We start from the raw sequence: 14,721 nt of genomic DNA, 5'->3' as shown, positions 1-14,721 counted from the left end.
GGGTTCGTTTTTTTTGTACCGGTAGGTCAAAATATATTCATGTTTAAGACTAGAATGACCTAGGCAAAGTCCAGAGTTACATTACAACTGAGAATATGATGCAACACCTGATGATGGATGTTTATGGATGGTCTGCATCTAATCTGTTTGAGCCTGACTTATTCTACAAAAAATAATGACAAAATAACATTGTATATGCAAAAAAACAACAAAAAAAAACCCAAAACAAACAAACAAAAAGAATGCTTTTTTTTTCTTTATAGCGCAATAGTATTCACTAATTGTGTTGGTCCTTAATATAAATAGGTTTGTTGTAATATTACTCCCACTCCTTGACAGGTGGAAATTCTATACACTGGATAAGTTCATGCAATCAGCTAGACTTTCTTAGCTAAATGCCTTTTTATTTTTTGGCCTATTACTACTTTATATTAAACTTAACTTAATTAAATTGTATTGTATTTGGAACTAAATTTGACCTGATTCTTAAGGTACTTTGGAATGAACTGGATTGACATGAACTAAATTTAAATCAAAATAGGTTCCGCAAATCCGGGCATTAGATGATTTCATTTCTGTAATTTAATTTGATGGTAAAATTATTTGTTGCTATGAAGTTCTGCACAGCCTGAGGAAATTACTCCAGACGCATTTCCCTACAGATGTTTGATGTATTTTGTCTGCTCCGGACAAACACTAATAAGGCGGAACTACAGTCTGTGACTCGTTTCCAGCCGGAACTGTGCTCGGTCAAAACATCTCCTTCCTTCCTGGTCCCGTCCATGCTGTGAACAGCTGATGCGGTCTTTCTTCCCCTAACAAGCAGCTATAAGAAAAAAAAAATATCCCTACTTTCCAAGAATAAAATTGGAGATGACGAAAGAAGAAGCAAACGGGTAAGAGCGCTGTGAATGTAGCGTTTGCTGTAGCACAGCTCTCAGAGCGGCATTTTGATTTCACCAACATGCTAACTAACGACTAGCAGCTAACTTGCAACAAATTGCATCAGCAATCAGTTTCATTTCAGTTTGATAAAGTTTAACTTAGCAACTTATTGAAATTAACGGAAGACCACATACAACAAAGCACGGAAAACAATATGCCACGGTTTACATACGAAAGCAGGATATTTTAATGCCAGAAATTATTGAAACCAACAGTTGACATAACTTAACTGGTTGTTTTCAATACAAAGTTCATAATTGTGCTAAAACCTAATGATTTAAAAAAAATTAAAAACGATATAACGTATTTACAATTTGTGACCATTTTTGATCATTCAACAGCAAAATTTACATAATTATTACAAGAAACGACTGTTGATTCTCCGTTTTCCAATAAAACTTTTCTTAGTTGTAAACATTTTTAAAGGAATCTCGTAAAATTTGTTCATCATGTGCTTTTTAATTGTACCATACACAAGACGCACTGTTATCTAATTATGGCAACAATAGTGATCATAGTTGCTCCCAATTTTCTCACTGTGTATTATTTTATTTTATTTTATATATATATATGTATATATATAATCAACGTTTCCGCCACCTTATTTGAGGTTTATAATTGGGCATTTAGATTGACGTTAGAGGTAGACATGAAAGATGCATTATGAGTAATGAACGTTTTATGGCTTTTCACCAGAAATTTGATAGATATTTTATGTAGGCAGTTTTTTTTTCTCGATTATATTTCTGGTGATTTGAGATTCAAGACTGAAAAAGCTTAAAAACTCAATTAAATTGAAGTTAGTGTGTCTAGGTTAATAATTTTGATATTAAATTGCTATTTATTTCTCAGGAATTTTAAAAGCAAATATTACATTAGTGATTTTTTTAAAAACTTGACCTTGCAGACCTTTAGGGATTTAGGAAAAGCAAGCAAAAGTATTTTTTTCCTGTTTAAGATATAAACATGCAGCACTGCTTTAAGACAGTGGTACATCCTCAGCTCCAATAATGAATAGGAGACATTTTTTCTTGTTTATCTATAAAAGTACTTATGTATTTTAGAAAGTACTAAAGTATTTTTGATCAGTTATTGAGACGTTTCAATCTGAAATATAATTTAATTTTGCTGCATTAGATTATAAAAGTACAAAATGCTGAACTTCTATTGACCTTTTGTGGTCACCCAAACATGTAAGAACGCTGTTCAAAAGCTACTTGCTAGCTCAACAGCAATCACTCAAATGAAGACTTTAAAATTTAATTTTTAGGTTTAATTTCATTTTATAGGAAATGGCTCTCATTCTGTTTGACTTTAGCTTTGTGAACTTTGCTCAAAAATTGATGCTATTTAGTTATATATTTATCTGCTCCCCACCTTTTATAGTTGTTTTATGTAGTTATGTTAGAAATGTTTACTATTTTACAGCAGAAGAGGTATTTTGTTTGGGGACTGAAGCTGTTGGATCCTGGACATGTTTACATAGTTATTTTTAATTTTGTTGATCTGTCATTTGTTTAATAGTTGAGTTTTTCTGTAAGCACAATATGAATCTTCAGAATCAGAAAATTTCTTCAGAATCAAAGCATCAATAAAACAACATTTTAGATGGTTGCATACTACTACTGCTGTATCAGAACCATTACCCATCACAGATGTCCATATACTGAAGATTAGTTTCAGGTTTAATAGAGGGAGAACTTGGACTGTTGGCTTTGCTGTTAAAGCAGTGGTATAAATGACACATTAAACAACAGAGGAAGTAGAACTGGGATCTGATTCCTCCCTTGGAAGTCATAATATGTTGCTGTTTTTGACTTTTGTTTGGGCTTTATTGCTATTCATAGCTATCCTCTGCTCCCTGTTATTTCCTGATCTCACTGGCTTCCTTCAGGTCGAGACTCCTGGTGTTTTGGGAAACCAAGCAGCTGCTATTGATGCACCTGCAGATTTAGAAAATAATTGTGAACAAATCAACAGTTCTGTGAAGTTGTGATAGCTTTAATTGATATGTCAGAACATAAATGCTGTACAATATTCAAATTAATTTATTTCTACAGTAGTTTCTGTAAACGGTTCCGGCCCTTGAAATGCACCTTCAAAATCTTCAGAGCACCTGAACTAAAACATCTCTACATGTGTAGATGCTCTGTATTTGTGTACATTTGTGGTAATTTCGGCTACTCTTGGTTTTGTCACGTCACAATTTGTTATCCTGTTTATACTATTAATTGTAGGTACATTTCACATCCCTAAGAGTCCAAGTAAAGAATTTTTAATCTGGTAAATAAAGACACCTTTATGTTATCATAATGGGATAATCTGTGTTCTCTACAAACAGTTTCAGAATTGGAGATTGTCAGTCTATCTCGGACTGTAATGTTTATCTACCTAATCTTACTTTCTGACATTGCAATCTTAACTGCTCTCTTAGCTCTCTCCGACCCATTCATCTCATCTCCAGCTGTTTTGTTTGGAAGAACAATAGGATTAAAGGGAGTCCAGACTTTAAAGCTGGAGGTGGTGATGGCTCAGAATTAATTTTCCCAGGCGCTCAACTACTTCCTCATGGGATGCAGGAGAAATAGGAGGTGGAAGTTGACTTTCATGTTTATGTTGTGTCTTTCTTCCTGTTTCAGTGCAACGGAGGAGGAGCAGCAGGCTCAGTCAAAGAAAGCCCTAAAGAAACAGCAGAAGGAAGCAGAGAAAGCTGCTAAGAAGGCTGAGAAACAGGCCAAGCTGGTCAGTGTTGTTATTGGATTTTTTCTGTTTTGATGTTTCACATCCGCCAAAAATTTTACAGCTGTTGACGATGTGATGTGTTGTTCTGGTGGGCATTGTTGGCCCAGCAGGGTTGGTGAGCCAACAGGGGGTTGAACTCTATTGTTCAAGTATTCCTGTCATTTCGGTCATGTTTATGTCCATGCGTAGTGTTATTTTCTTATTGAATCATCCCCACATCCTACGCAGTAATGCTCATATTTACTAAAGCACTTTTGCATTTATGACAGATGGATTATGGAGATATGTTTGGATCATTTTAATCAGATAACTAACAACAAGAACGGTTTCTGCAAAGTACATAGATTTTTTTACACATTTCTGTAACATGCTGAGGAACAATTTCTTTGCCAATTTAAAAAGCAAAGATGAACTATATATCTATCAAACTTACGGTTTAGATTGTATGAAATTAATTACACATCCCTGACGGTTGGATTTCGTTTTATTCAAACTAAGGTCTGTTTCCTGTAGGTAAAAATGAAGCACAAACAAAATAACATGAAAACACCAACAGTTTAGGATCTACTCCTACAGCTAAGAGATGATTTTATGAAATAGAAATTCATGTTCAAAATATTATATGACTGATTAAAACTTACTTGGTGGTTTCTCTGTAGTTTTTAGAATTGATTAAATGTCTCAAATATTCACACATTTATCAGCTCAGAACAGCCTTAGCAAAACAAGCAGAGTTATTGTGGTCTGGATGTTGTTGTGTCATGTCTTTGTGAACAGGTCTGAGTCTCTTGACTTGTGAATATCATTGTTTCGTTTCTCATCTCAGCTAACGAGGGCATTCTGAAAGCCTGAAGGACATCATGCTTCTGGAGGTGGTGGCTTATCTGCCCTCTCTGGTCACTCCAAAACAGAATTAAATACAAAAGTTACTGTGTTCTGGTTATGAAAGGATTTTTTTTCAGGAACTCCATGCAGAAATAAGTCAAAAATAACAAACTGCAATGTAGCAAACATTTCTTTCATTTGAACTCTGATAAGATTGTTGGGCTTCATCCAAACTTGATTGGGCTTCACCTTCACTTGCAGGTCAGGGAATAATACTGTCCTCATATTACAAAGGATTGTTTGAAGTGCAGTAGTTCCTGGTTTATATTGTCCAAGTGCTATGACCTCACATTTTATGTGGAAGTGTCATATTTAGCCAATTGGACATGAGCAGAGGCCAACGGTGTTGAGGAAGTGTTGGAAGCCGGGATGAAAATGAGAGGAAAAATCAAAATTGGCATACTTACAACTGATAATACTATTGCAATATTTATCAATATTATCGTCAATGCAATAGTTATTCTTTTCATATTGTATAGCTGTAGGTCTGAGCAACGTTTCAGTCATTATGTCCTTCACTTTTATCAGTTTCTGTTGTTGCCACAGTGTAGCTTACCTCCATCAGCATGTGAGTGGATAAAAGAATATCAGTAGTGTGATATGCTTTGTAGTCCTCTGGACTAGATAAAACACTATACAAGTACAGGCCATTTACTTAACATGTAATCACAAACATTCAGACAAACTAGTTTCATGGTCAGGATTCAGAATGATATCAGTGCAGAATAAGAAAGTGTCTGGCCAGCTATAAGAGAATCATGAAGTAAGTAAGGTACTGAAAGAAAACTGTAAAATGTGTGTAAAAAGTCACATATAAATGTTCGTAGTGATGTAAACAGACCTTATGTCCAGTCACTTATGGACTTTTCTACAGAATACAAATATCCTGGCTCCTTATTGACATCCATTGCCTTCTACCAAAGGCCTCATAACTTCATAAATTATAATACACACATTTGGTGGCTTTTCTCTTTTATGTACTTGTAAGCTTCAAGATGGAGGATTTATAAGACTTATCCTGTCCACCTTTTGCCATACTGGAGATGAGATTTTTGCTGCTACTGAAGTTTCAACAAAGAGACCATAAACTTCACTTTTTTATATACACACCTTCTGCAGCTACACACTGCTGCATTCACTGATCAAAGCATCCCTTTAAGTCCTTTTTCATTAGTTCTCTCAGAGGTTCTGTCGATTTTTTTCACATCAAATTTGGTTTTCTTGACTACAGATGTGATTTTTTAAAAGGTTGACTGCTTGATTAAGTTAAAAGGGAATGCTGTGCAATTTAGTTCATCAGCATTTTTAAGAAAACTCATTTAGTTTTCTATATGATTATTCCTCATCTTTTTTCTTTTGACTCCCTCCTTCCAAATGTTTCAGAATTGTATGTGTGTTGCTTTGAATTATTGTCTTCTATCAAAAGATAAAGGGAAACGAACATGAAAGGAGGAATATGCTGAAAAATGTCACTTTCTCTTTGACTACCTCAAAACGCAGGCATGTTTCTTTCTTTTGGATCTCTGAGTTTGAAAATAACTCATTCAGTGAGGAGTTTATATTAGCTGAAGAAAAACACTCTACTTCTCAAGTTCAATACAACTTCGTCTTTAAATTCTCTAAATATTTTACCTTTGAAATATTCTACTCTAGCAGTTTCTTAGAAGTTGAATTTTGATTTTTGATTGTTTTTCCAGGTTGTTTTTCTGTTTTCTGTTCCTTTTCTGCTTTCAAAAATGTCACCTGAAGTTACAAATAGATGCTGTACACTTGGTATGAACTGGATATATTTTTAAATAAATGCAAAAGTAGACCGAGAACAGATTTGTGTTTCAAAAAATTTGGGATTGCAAACAGTTTAAGAGCCTTGTAAAATAAATTCAGCAGATAAGCCATAGAAAAGTTACAACCTTATGGTCCAAACGGTTTATAACCCGCCTGGCTGGCTGCTATCTTACTCTAGTGTTTGTATTTGATGAGTGTTGTCTTAGTAACCTGTTTTATTTTAACGTACAACTAACAATGAGATAACACAAGAAAAATACATCATTACCAATTACCTCTGGGCAAACTGCAAACAGGAAAAATGTAAATATTTGAGAACACTTGAGGTCCTACAACCTGCTCCTTGATTGTTTATTTGCTATGTGCTGTCGTGAAATGCCTGGAGGGTTATTTTATCATTCCTTCATGGTTATTTAGCTTAATTTACAGTCTGTCAATAGCAGAAGAAAAAAAATGTATTAAAGTATCCAGTTGTTATCCTTAAAATCAGACTGAAAGGTAGGCAATGAAATAGAACCTAATTACTGTAACCTTACAGTTTGACCAAAGTATTTTAAACAGTATCTAAATTAGAGATGTAGTTTAGATAGAGTGCAGCGTTGTCACAGCTGAGGTACGTTTGAAAGGTGAAAGCAGTGAAGTGTCATCTTCCAGTTGAATTAAACCAGTCAGCATCATTTCATGGAGGGAGAGGCTGCTGTCACTGTTCGAGGCATCGCCTCAGGGAAGATCTGAAAGCTGAGTTGAATGTTTATTGAGTGAACATCGGTATTTTTTTTTTCTTCGCCCCTACTAGCTCTACTCTCATTCTGCAAACACTTGTCACTTTTGTGGGGCTCGGCCGCTTTACGGCTAAAGCGGGTCTATATTCAGTTGATCATAAGCTGCAATATCATCCATCATGTGACTGAATTATTATATCAAGGATGGGTGATTCCAATTCACTCCACTGCCAGCAGCCATTTCCGTGCCCCAATATCAATTTGCATAGAAAATAGAGCCACAGCATTGCCATGGCTGGATCTCATCGCACTCTGGGAGCCATTTGCCTGGAAGTTCATGCAGAGATAAAGAATATCCGTCCACTAACACTGTTTCTATTACATAGTAATATCTCGTGCTGCCATTACTCATTGCCCGTGATGTTTCGAAGCAATGTGTGGAAGAGCTGTGAAATCCAGGGATCTGACGCTCGGCTCTTGGGTTGAACGATGAGTTATTAATTTTATTCAAATCCTCAACAGCAAAAGATGGAAACGCAATTTACATGACTGTTGTAGCAAAATGTTTCTCCATTTGAAGGCAAATGTTTTTGTGTTTTGTTTTCTAATTTAACAGCCAGGAAATAATAAGATGACTTTCTACTAGCAATGCCCCCTTGACATTTCCTGTTGCTTTCCTTTTTCTTTCAGGCAGCTGAACAACAAAGTACAGATGAAGACGTAAGTATCCTCAAATGACCTCTGGCTTATTTTTTAGGCAGTTTTTTGCTTTTCTGTCTTTTGGTATTCTTTTGCAACAACTGGTATGCAAATACCTGCACGCATGACTCTTGGATCCTGTTTTTTTGCTGCTCAACTTCTCCTTAGGATCATGATAAGCCCTTCGGTGTGTCTCTTATCGCAGATGTAGTAGACAGACTGACGTCATTACAAGAAAGTGAAAAGACTGTCTCAACTGTGATAGCGTTATGTACTAAAATGTGTTTTGTTGTCTTCTTTTTAAAGGACTTTGCCAAAGACCGATATGGGGTGTCGGCTATGGTGCAATCGCAGCAAAAACTTGGTTGGTATCGGAGCTACCTCGACTCACCAGCACATCTAAACCCTCACGATGAATAAAAACACTGATAAATCATCAATTTAATAAGCTGACGGAAACCAAAAATAAATAGTACTTTTATGCATATCTCTAAATACTGTGTTTCTTACCGTCATTCAAGTTTGTATGTTAATTTTATGTAATTGATAAACCTCGACTCATCAGCAGTTTATCAATTGCACAAACAAAATGCATGTTTGTGCAATGGAAGAGAAATATACAATGTCTTTAATATTTTATTGCAAATGCAAATATGAACAGTTTGTCAACCTGAAATGGAAATACTTTTTAACAAAGACAGTTGAGACGATTCTTTCGTCGGAGAACGGGTCATCAGATCCCAATACACTGAGCCCTTCTCTGAACAAGTCAAGATTCACACAGTATTTGAACAAGTACCTGAAGACACAGTAGGGCTAGACAATATGGCTGGAAAACCCATCATGATGCAGGCATTTCATAATAAATCTCAATTTTGATAATTATTGATTAGTCTTACTGCCAAACTGATAGCATGACCTACCTCTGTTTTCAACCCAATTATGAGGCAAAGTGGCAGAACCTGAAACGGCTACTGCGCAAGTTACTCAACAGGTTGTTGCTAGGTAACCAAAGTTTGGGGCAACTTGAAACTACATGTTACCAAGCAGGTTGTTGCTAGGTAGCCAAAGAGTGAGTTAGTTGATGCCACAAACCTTGCTTAGATCAACATGAGAGGTTGAGAGGTTAAAGCTCTTCTCCTCTGCCTAGATCCCCCAGATTGCTGTGCGGTTCTGGATCAAAGTTCACTCTACCTCTGCCCTACCTAAACTTAGTCTAGAACCGTCTCTGTTCCAGCAAAAGAATAAATAAAGTTGAAAACGATTAGTTTTTTTTGTTTCTACTTTGTAATAAACACCTTTATTTTGGTTTATCACAAAATCTGAATAAAATACATTCAACAAAATGTGAAAATATTTAAGGGTATGTATGTATTTGTGTTTAAAGGTTGTATGATGTTGTATCTATTTAAAACGGAGATGATGTACAAGATGTGTTAACCACAATAGGAGAGATGCACTATACCAGTTTAAAGCTCTGAGTGCTAATTTTCATTGTTGTTTGTTACCAAGGTGACATTACAAAGTTTCCACACTCATTACAAAGACATGAGGAAATTACCTGTTATTGTTCCACACATTTCATCTACACTTGAGAAATACAGGTTGTGCAGCTGTTTGTACGTGCAACCAGAGTGTTTCAACCTGTTTTTCTGCTTCAAATCTTACAGCATGGTAGCAGAGCTAGACGTATTCCAGTCAAGCAAACTGATTAAACAGGCTTATGATAAACATCACGAAAAAACCGCTTTGGAGTCACCTCTAGCGGCAATTTCATCGATACTTGAGATAATTCATCAAACTGTCTGTGTTTGAGAACTCCCTAGATGGGGAAAGCAGCAGACAGACCTGTTGCTGCCGTCCATCTGTCTGCATATTCTTTCAGCATCAGTGGCAACAGACAAAGTGGGGCCTCCCTCCCTCACCTGCATGCTAAGTTCAGCCATAGGGATGAAGCGGGAGGGGTTGGGGAGTGGGAGAGTTGACGGAGAGTTCTCAGCCGAAGGGGCAGCTCTTTCTTTAGTGTCTCTGCGTGATTATCAGCAGTAAGCATGCCTTAGAGTGATACAAGTGAAACTAGACTCAATTTGTCATAAAGCCCAGGGAGAATAGCCAAATTTTAGACAGCTTTCAGCAGCTCTTCTACTGTGTCTTATTTATTAGGCATGCCTGTAATTTGAGCAGTTTTACTGCCTGTTTCACCACAAGCACACGCTTGCTTCTTCACATTTTGTTCTACCTTTGGGAGTATACAGGATAGTCGAGGGAGATTATTATTTTTTTCCTCAAAAGTTGGGGAGTTCTTTGAACTAATGAAAAACTTGTATGTCTATTTGACCCAGACAGGGCATTGGTCCGAGTCGAAGACCTTACTCCACAGAAAGTTGACCAGCTGATCTGGTTGCGTGCCCGGGTCCACACCAGCCGAGCCAAAGGTGAGATCACTCCTTTGCCTCTGGGCGCTTTGTTCAGCTTTTATAACAGAGCACTCAAAGAGCCAGGCTGAGATGCCCCCCTTGTGCTTATCCTCGGTGTCCTATACTCTGCAGACTAAATCATCTGCCCCTGAGCCATTTTCCTCCACAGCTCTCCTTTTAGTTCAAGATCAAACAGCAGAGGCAGCCGACAGTGATGTGGACTTCTTGGATTTCTTATGACCTCAACAACTGACATCACTCCCCTTAGTTTTAATACTTACTTTTACCACCCACTGCTATCTACACAAGACAAAATGTATTGAAACTGTTTGAACTTTTAACTGATGCATAAATGAAGAGAAAGGAATACAAGGTTGTGAAATACAGGAAAAATAAGTGTTTTGCAAATAAAAATCTAAAGTGTGTTTTCCTCTTTGTGCTGCAATTACAGCTGCAAGTCCTTTGCGATATGTCTCTGACAGCTTCGCTCATCTAGGAATGGAAATGTCTGCTAACTCTGGGCAAATTACCTCGACACTTGTTAGACTGGATGGAATGTGTCTGTTAGCATCATTTCCCAAGTCTTGGGCAATTTCAACATATGAAAACAGTTTGATCTAAATCATTCCACTGAAGCTCTGGCTGTATTTTTAGTTTAGTGAGCCTCAACTCTTCTGCAGTCTGTTTTAACATGTTTCCTCTAACAGAGCTTTTTTTTCTCTCTCTGTTGATGGTTCTTTCAACACCAAAAAGTCTCATTTGACCCAAACACCTCCCACATGTTTGCTGTATTCTCCTACATGGGTGGTGGCAACCTGAAAATGTTACCACTTATTACATTCCCAGAGTTTCCCCAAGAAAACTTGCTAAGCCTGGTTGTCAGGGCACCGAGGGGGTGCACAGTGTTTTGGTACTAAAAGAACAATATTCATAGTTTTGTTATCATAGCAACAATCTGATGCTATTAGTTTAATCTTTGAGCTTGAGTTCTGTTTGTTCACAAATACAAATTAGTAAACTGCAATTATAACTTACTGCTTTTTAGGATGGCCAATTAAACTACTCCCCCTCTCCCAGATGTAACTAAATCTAACACAGAAGCTGTTTTTAGCATCAAAAGAAGATCCTAAGTCAATTTCTGCTCAAGGCCTCATACAGTCTTGGACCAAACCTAAACGATGAGTTAAATCAGCTGCACAATGGGAGATTTAATTCAATGCTGCTAATGGGGCTTTAGTAGCGCTTCCATTTCGTGTCGGTTAAGATTTTAATAAGCTTCACAAAAACTGTTTTGGTTGCTCAAGTTTATGGGAAAACCTGGGAAACCCTGCATTCCTTCAACAATGACTTTTGTGTGGGCATTCTTCCATAGAGGTCAGATTAAGGTTCAGTTTACCTTAATTCAACTGCACCTGTCAAATAAGTTGACAGATTTTTCCCTCCTGATCTTTGCATCTCTGCAGCTTCACTATAGAGTTGGCATGAACCTTTTGGCTGCTTCTCTGATTAATGCTTTCCTTCCCTAAACTTGTTTAGGTGGACAGCCAAGTAGGTTTTCAGCTTTGCCTTGCCCTTTCCATTTTAGGATGATTAAATTACAGAAAGATGGACTGTTTACTAATAAGGTGATTTCTGAAGGCAATTCATTGTGCTTGATTATATTTACAGGTATCAGAGTGAAGAGTCTTAATACAGAAGTACACCTAACTTTTGAAAATTATGTGTTATTAAACTTCACTATTGGTGGATTAATATTGGAATATGTAAAGATTGAAGGGGTATGAATACTTTTTAAAGGAAACCGTTAAAAACCATCAAAAACTTCTAAGATCTCAAACCAAACAGAATTTATGTTGAATTGGACTTGTCCCATTATTTGCCTACAATGTTTCCCTTTTCCCACCCTCTCCTTGTCAAGCAGTTTGACAGTCTGAGGGTGTTTTCTAATATCATTCTCTGACTGGCTTATCACTGCCAACAGGAAGATCAGATAACTCAGTTCCAGCAACTGACAGCCTTGGAGCTTTTGAGTTTGAATACAATGAACTGCCTAAGCTTGACTTTGTTACTCCTCTGCATTAAACACCCCACCTTTCTTCTGCTGGACTAAACATGCCATCACAAACAGACCTACTGACATCATATACAATCCTATGATTGTATTTTTTGACTATTTCCTTTCAAGATAACTTCAAGGGTCAAGAGTCGCTTCCTATCCACTTGTGTTTTAATTCACCATGCTCGCTGTGGGATGTCCGTGTGAGCAGAACAACATCCTGATTTGGTGTTGGATGAGGTTTGTCTTGTGGTGGGACTTTGGCATCAGTGCTGTCCCCACCGTTCCCCTCTTTCTCTCACCCAGCAAACATCAAAGTATCTGGGTGGTCCTTCTAAGTGCAGACCTGAGTTTTTGTGAGCTCGTTTGTTGTGTTTGACTTTAAGGTAGCCATCACACGTTCTCCACAAAGTGCTGTTCAAACACAAGGCTTTGTTTGCAAATGTTTGACTCTGCAGCTGCAGGAACCAGTCTTCCTTTTTATTTCACTCAGCAAACCAACCCTGCTTCGAACTAAGTTTTTTTATTTTTTTTATTTTTTGTGATAAGTCTGTGTGGCCTGCACCACCTATTGTTGTTGCTTTGCTTTTGCAGGGAAGCAATGCTTCTTGGTCCTGCGTCAGCAGCAGTTCAACGTGCAGGCGCTGGTCGCAGTGGGAGATCGTGCCAGCAAGCAGATGGTCAAGTTTGCAGCAAAGTGAGTACCGAGACTGTTTTTCCTGTCAGTCGGTGCAGACAATGGTGGGAAAATCCTGGGCTCTAATCGTCCGCTGGTCCATTTTCACACATTCTAAACCATGAGAGGAGGAGGGGGTTGGCAATCAGTCATTTTTCACATGACAGCTGAGGCTGGCTTTTAACAGGGCGGAATACGACGCAGTTTTTAATGGAGCACTTCCTGTTAAGATGGCAGATACAACGGTGTGGAAGCCACACTAAAGTGCAAAACATCATTAGTCATTTTAACAGCTAAATTGTAGCCCATTACTGCTAGTCTATGAATGAAAGCAATTTTTATAGGACAGAGGAAGGGACACAATAGCGCTGACTGAGGCTCACATTAGAGGTTCACTCAAGAGCTTGATTATAGAATAACTCATAATGGGAGCTTGAATTAGATAGAAAAATGCTGCATGATGAAAATCATGCACATGTGCGGAAATATGCAACACATTGATTTCAAAACAAGCATTCTTTTTTACGCCCTGTACTTAGTGAATTCCGCGTGTGAGACCTTAATTATTATATGCAACGTTAATGGCTTTTCTGTGGATGTTGCCAAATTAGTCCAACGGTGACACCCACAGCTGTAATCGACCACATGAAAAAGGCGGTTGATGCTCGGCTTTGGCAATTCAGGTATTGCAGTAACTAACACCGTTTAAGATGTGGCCATAGCTCAGTTCAAAAGCACCTCCCTAGGTTTGTATGCTGTGCCATTCTTGCAGGAAGCCATTCAAATGGTAGAAAATAAAGGCAGCTGGCCAGACAGTTCAGATAGAGCAGAGTCAGGCCTGCTTATAGAACATGTTGAGCTTTGTAACTGTTTCAGACAGTTGCCTCATAAGCTCTGCAGGTTCTGACATCTTCACTGTGATCTGAGCTGGCCTTCCCGGCCTCTTTTTCTCTCACTGGTTATTTTTAAAATAAGCAACGAAAGATCAATAAATACCAAACATTTCAAAGAAACTTTAAACATCTGCTTACAGGAGCCTTTCTTAAAATCAAGTAAAAGTCCTATAGACTTTTGGATGCATTACCTGCATAATCTTCACTTCCATTAATATTCACCATTTGCTCAGTGTATGCAATGATATTACCAGACTATTGCTCTATATATTTTAGCAAAAGGAAATAAAGGCTTGACTTAAAGATTGAGAAAATTAGCAAGAGTTATAACTTCAGTGGTATAAACAAGTAAGACTGCAAATAGCAATTATTGTAGTAATCAATTCTTCTGACAGTCGGATGAAAATAAAACATTAAAAAGTGCAAACACCTGACTGCATAAGTATTCAAAGGCCAACCTAAAGCTTTGCTAAAACACACAATTAAATTCATAGAATTATTTCGTGTTAGATTAAATAATTTATTCTGAGCATTTTCCTCTTGACACTGTTGTGCAACAGCCAACTGGCTTCAGTCAGAAGCTTCTTTAGACTCTGTTGTAATACAGGCTTCTATAGAAGATCCTTCCTGCACACGGCCGTCAACATCTACAACAACTATGAGGAAAGTTATGAGATGCATCAACATTTAATTTCCCCTAGGAAATTACTATTATTTTTTGTCAAATTAAATTTCTAACAAGACCCACTGTTTTGTTGCAGAGCTTCAAAGACTATGAACATCTTATCATCTAACAAGTATTAGTTTGATGTTGGCTAAGTTATGCCAAAATAAAATTTTCTTACATCTTTTAAGTTAATTTCCATGTATGCCTGGACTCACTGTGATGTCAACACATAAG

The 14,721-nt window shown here is 37.4% G+C and overlaps 1 protein-coding gene across 1 annotated transcript in view; it reads left to right on the top strand.

Annotated features, from left to right (window-relative positions):
* Window positions 1-682: 682 nt before the first annotated feature.
* The window catches only part of dars1 (aspartyl-tRNA synthetase 1), a 39,091-nt gene continuing 25,052 nt past the window's right edge, over window positions 683-14,721 (top strand). Inside the window, exons 1-6 of the mRNA XM_044131876.1 lie at window positions 683-896; window positions 3,585-3,687; window positions 7,770-7,799; window positions 8,085-8,142; window positions 10,121-10,213; window positions 12,846-12,948. Of these exons, the coding sequence (XP_043987811.1) occupies window positions 874-896; window positions 3,585-3,687; window positions 7,770-7,799; window positions 8,085-8,142; window positions 10,121-10,213; window positions 12,846-12,948 (410 nt within the window). The 5' untranslated portion in view covers window positions 683-873. The remainder of the gene's footprint in view (window positions 897-3,584; window positions 3,688-7,769; window positions 7,800-8,084; window positions 8,143-10,120; window positions 10,214-12,845; window positions 12,949-14,721) is intronic.

The sequence above is a fragment of the Gambusia affinis genome, linkage group LG11 (assembly GCF_019740435.1).
Source record: "Gambusia affinis linkage group LG11, SWU_Gaff_1.0, whole genome shotgun sequence".
Lineage (NCBI taxonomy): Eukaryota > Metazoa > Chordata > Actinopteri > Cyprinodontiformes > Poeciliidae > Gambusia > Gambusia affinis.
The sequence above is the reverse complement of the archived record's forward strand: the minus strand, read 5'-3'. Positions and strand labels throughout refer to the sequence as shown.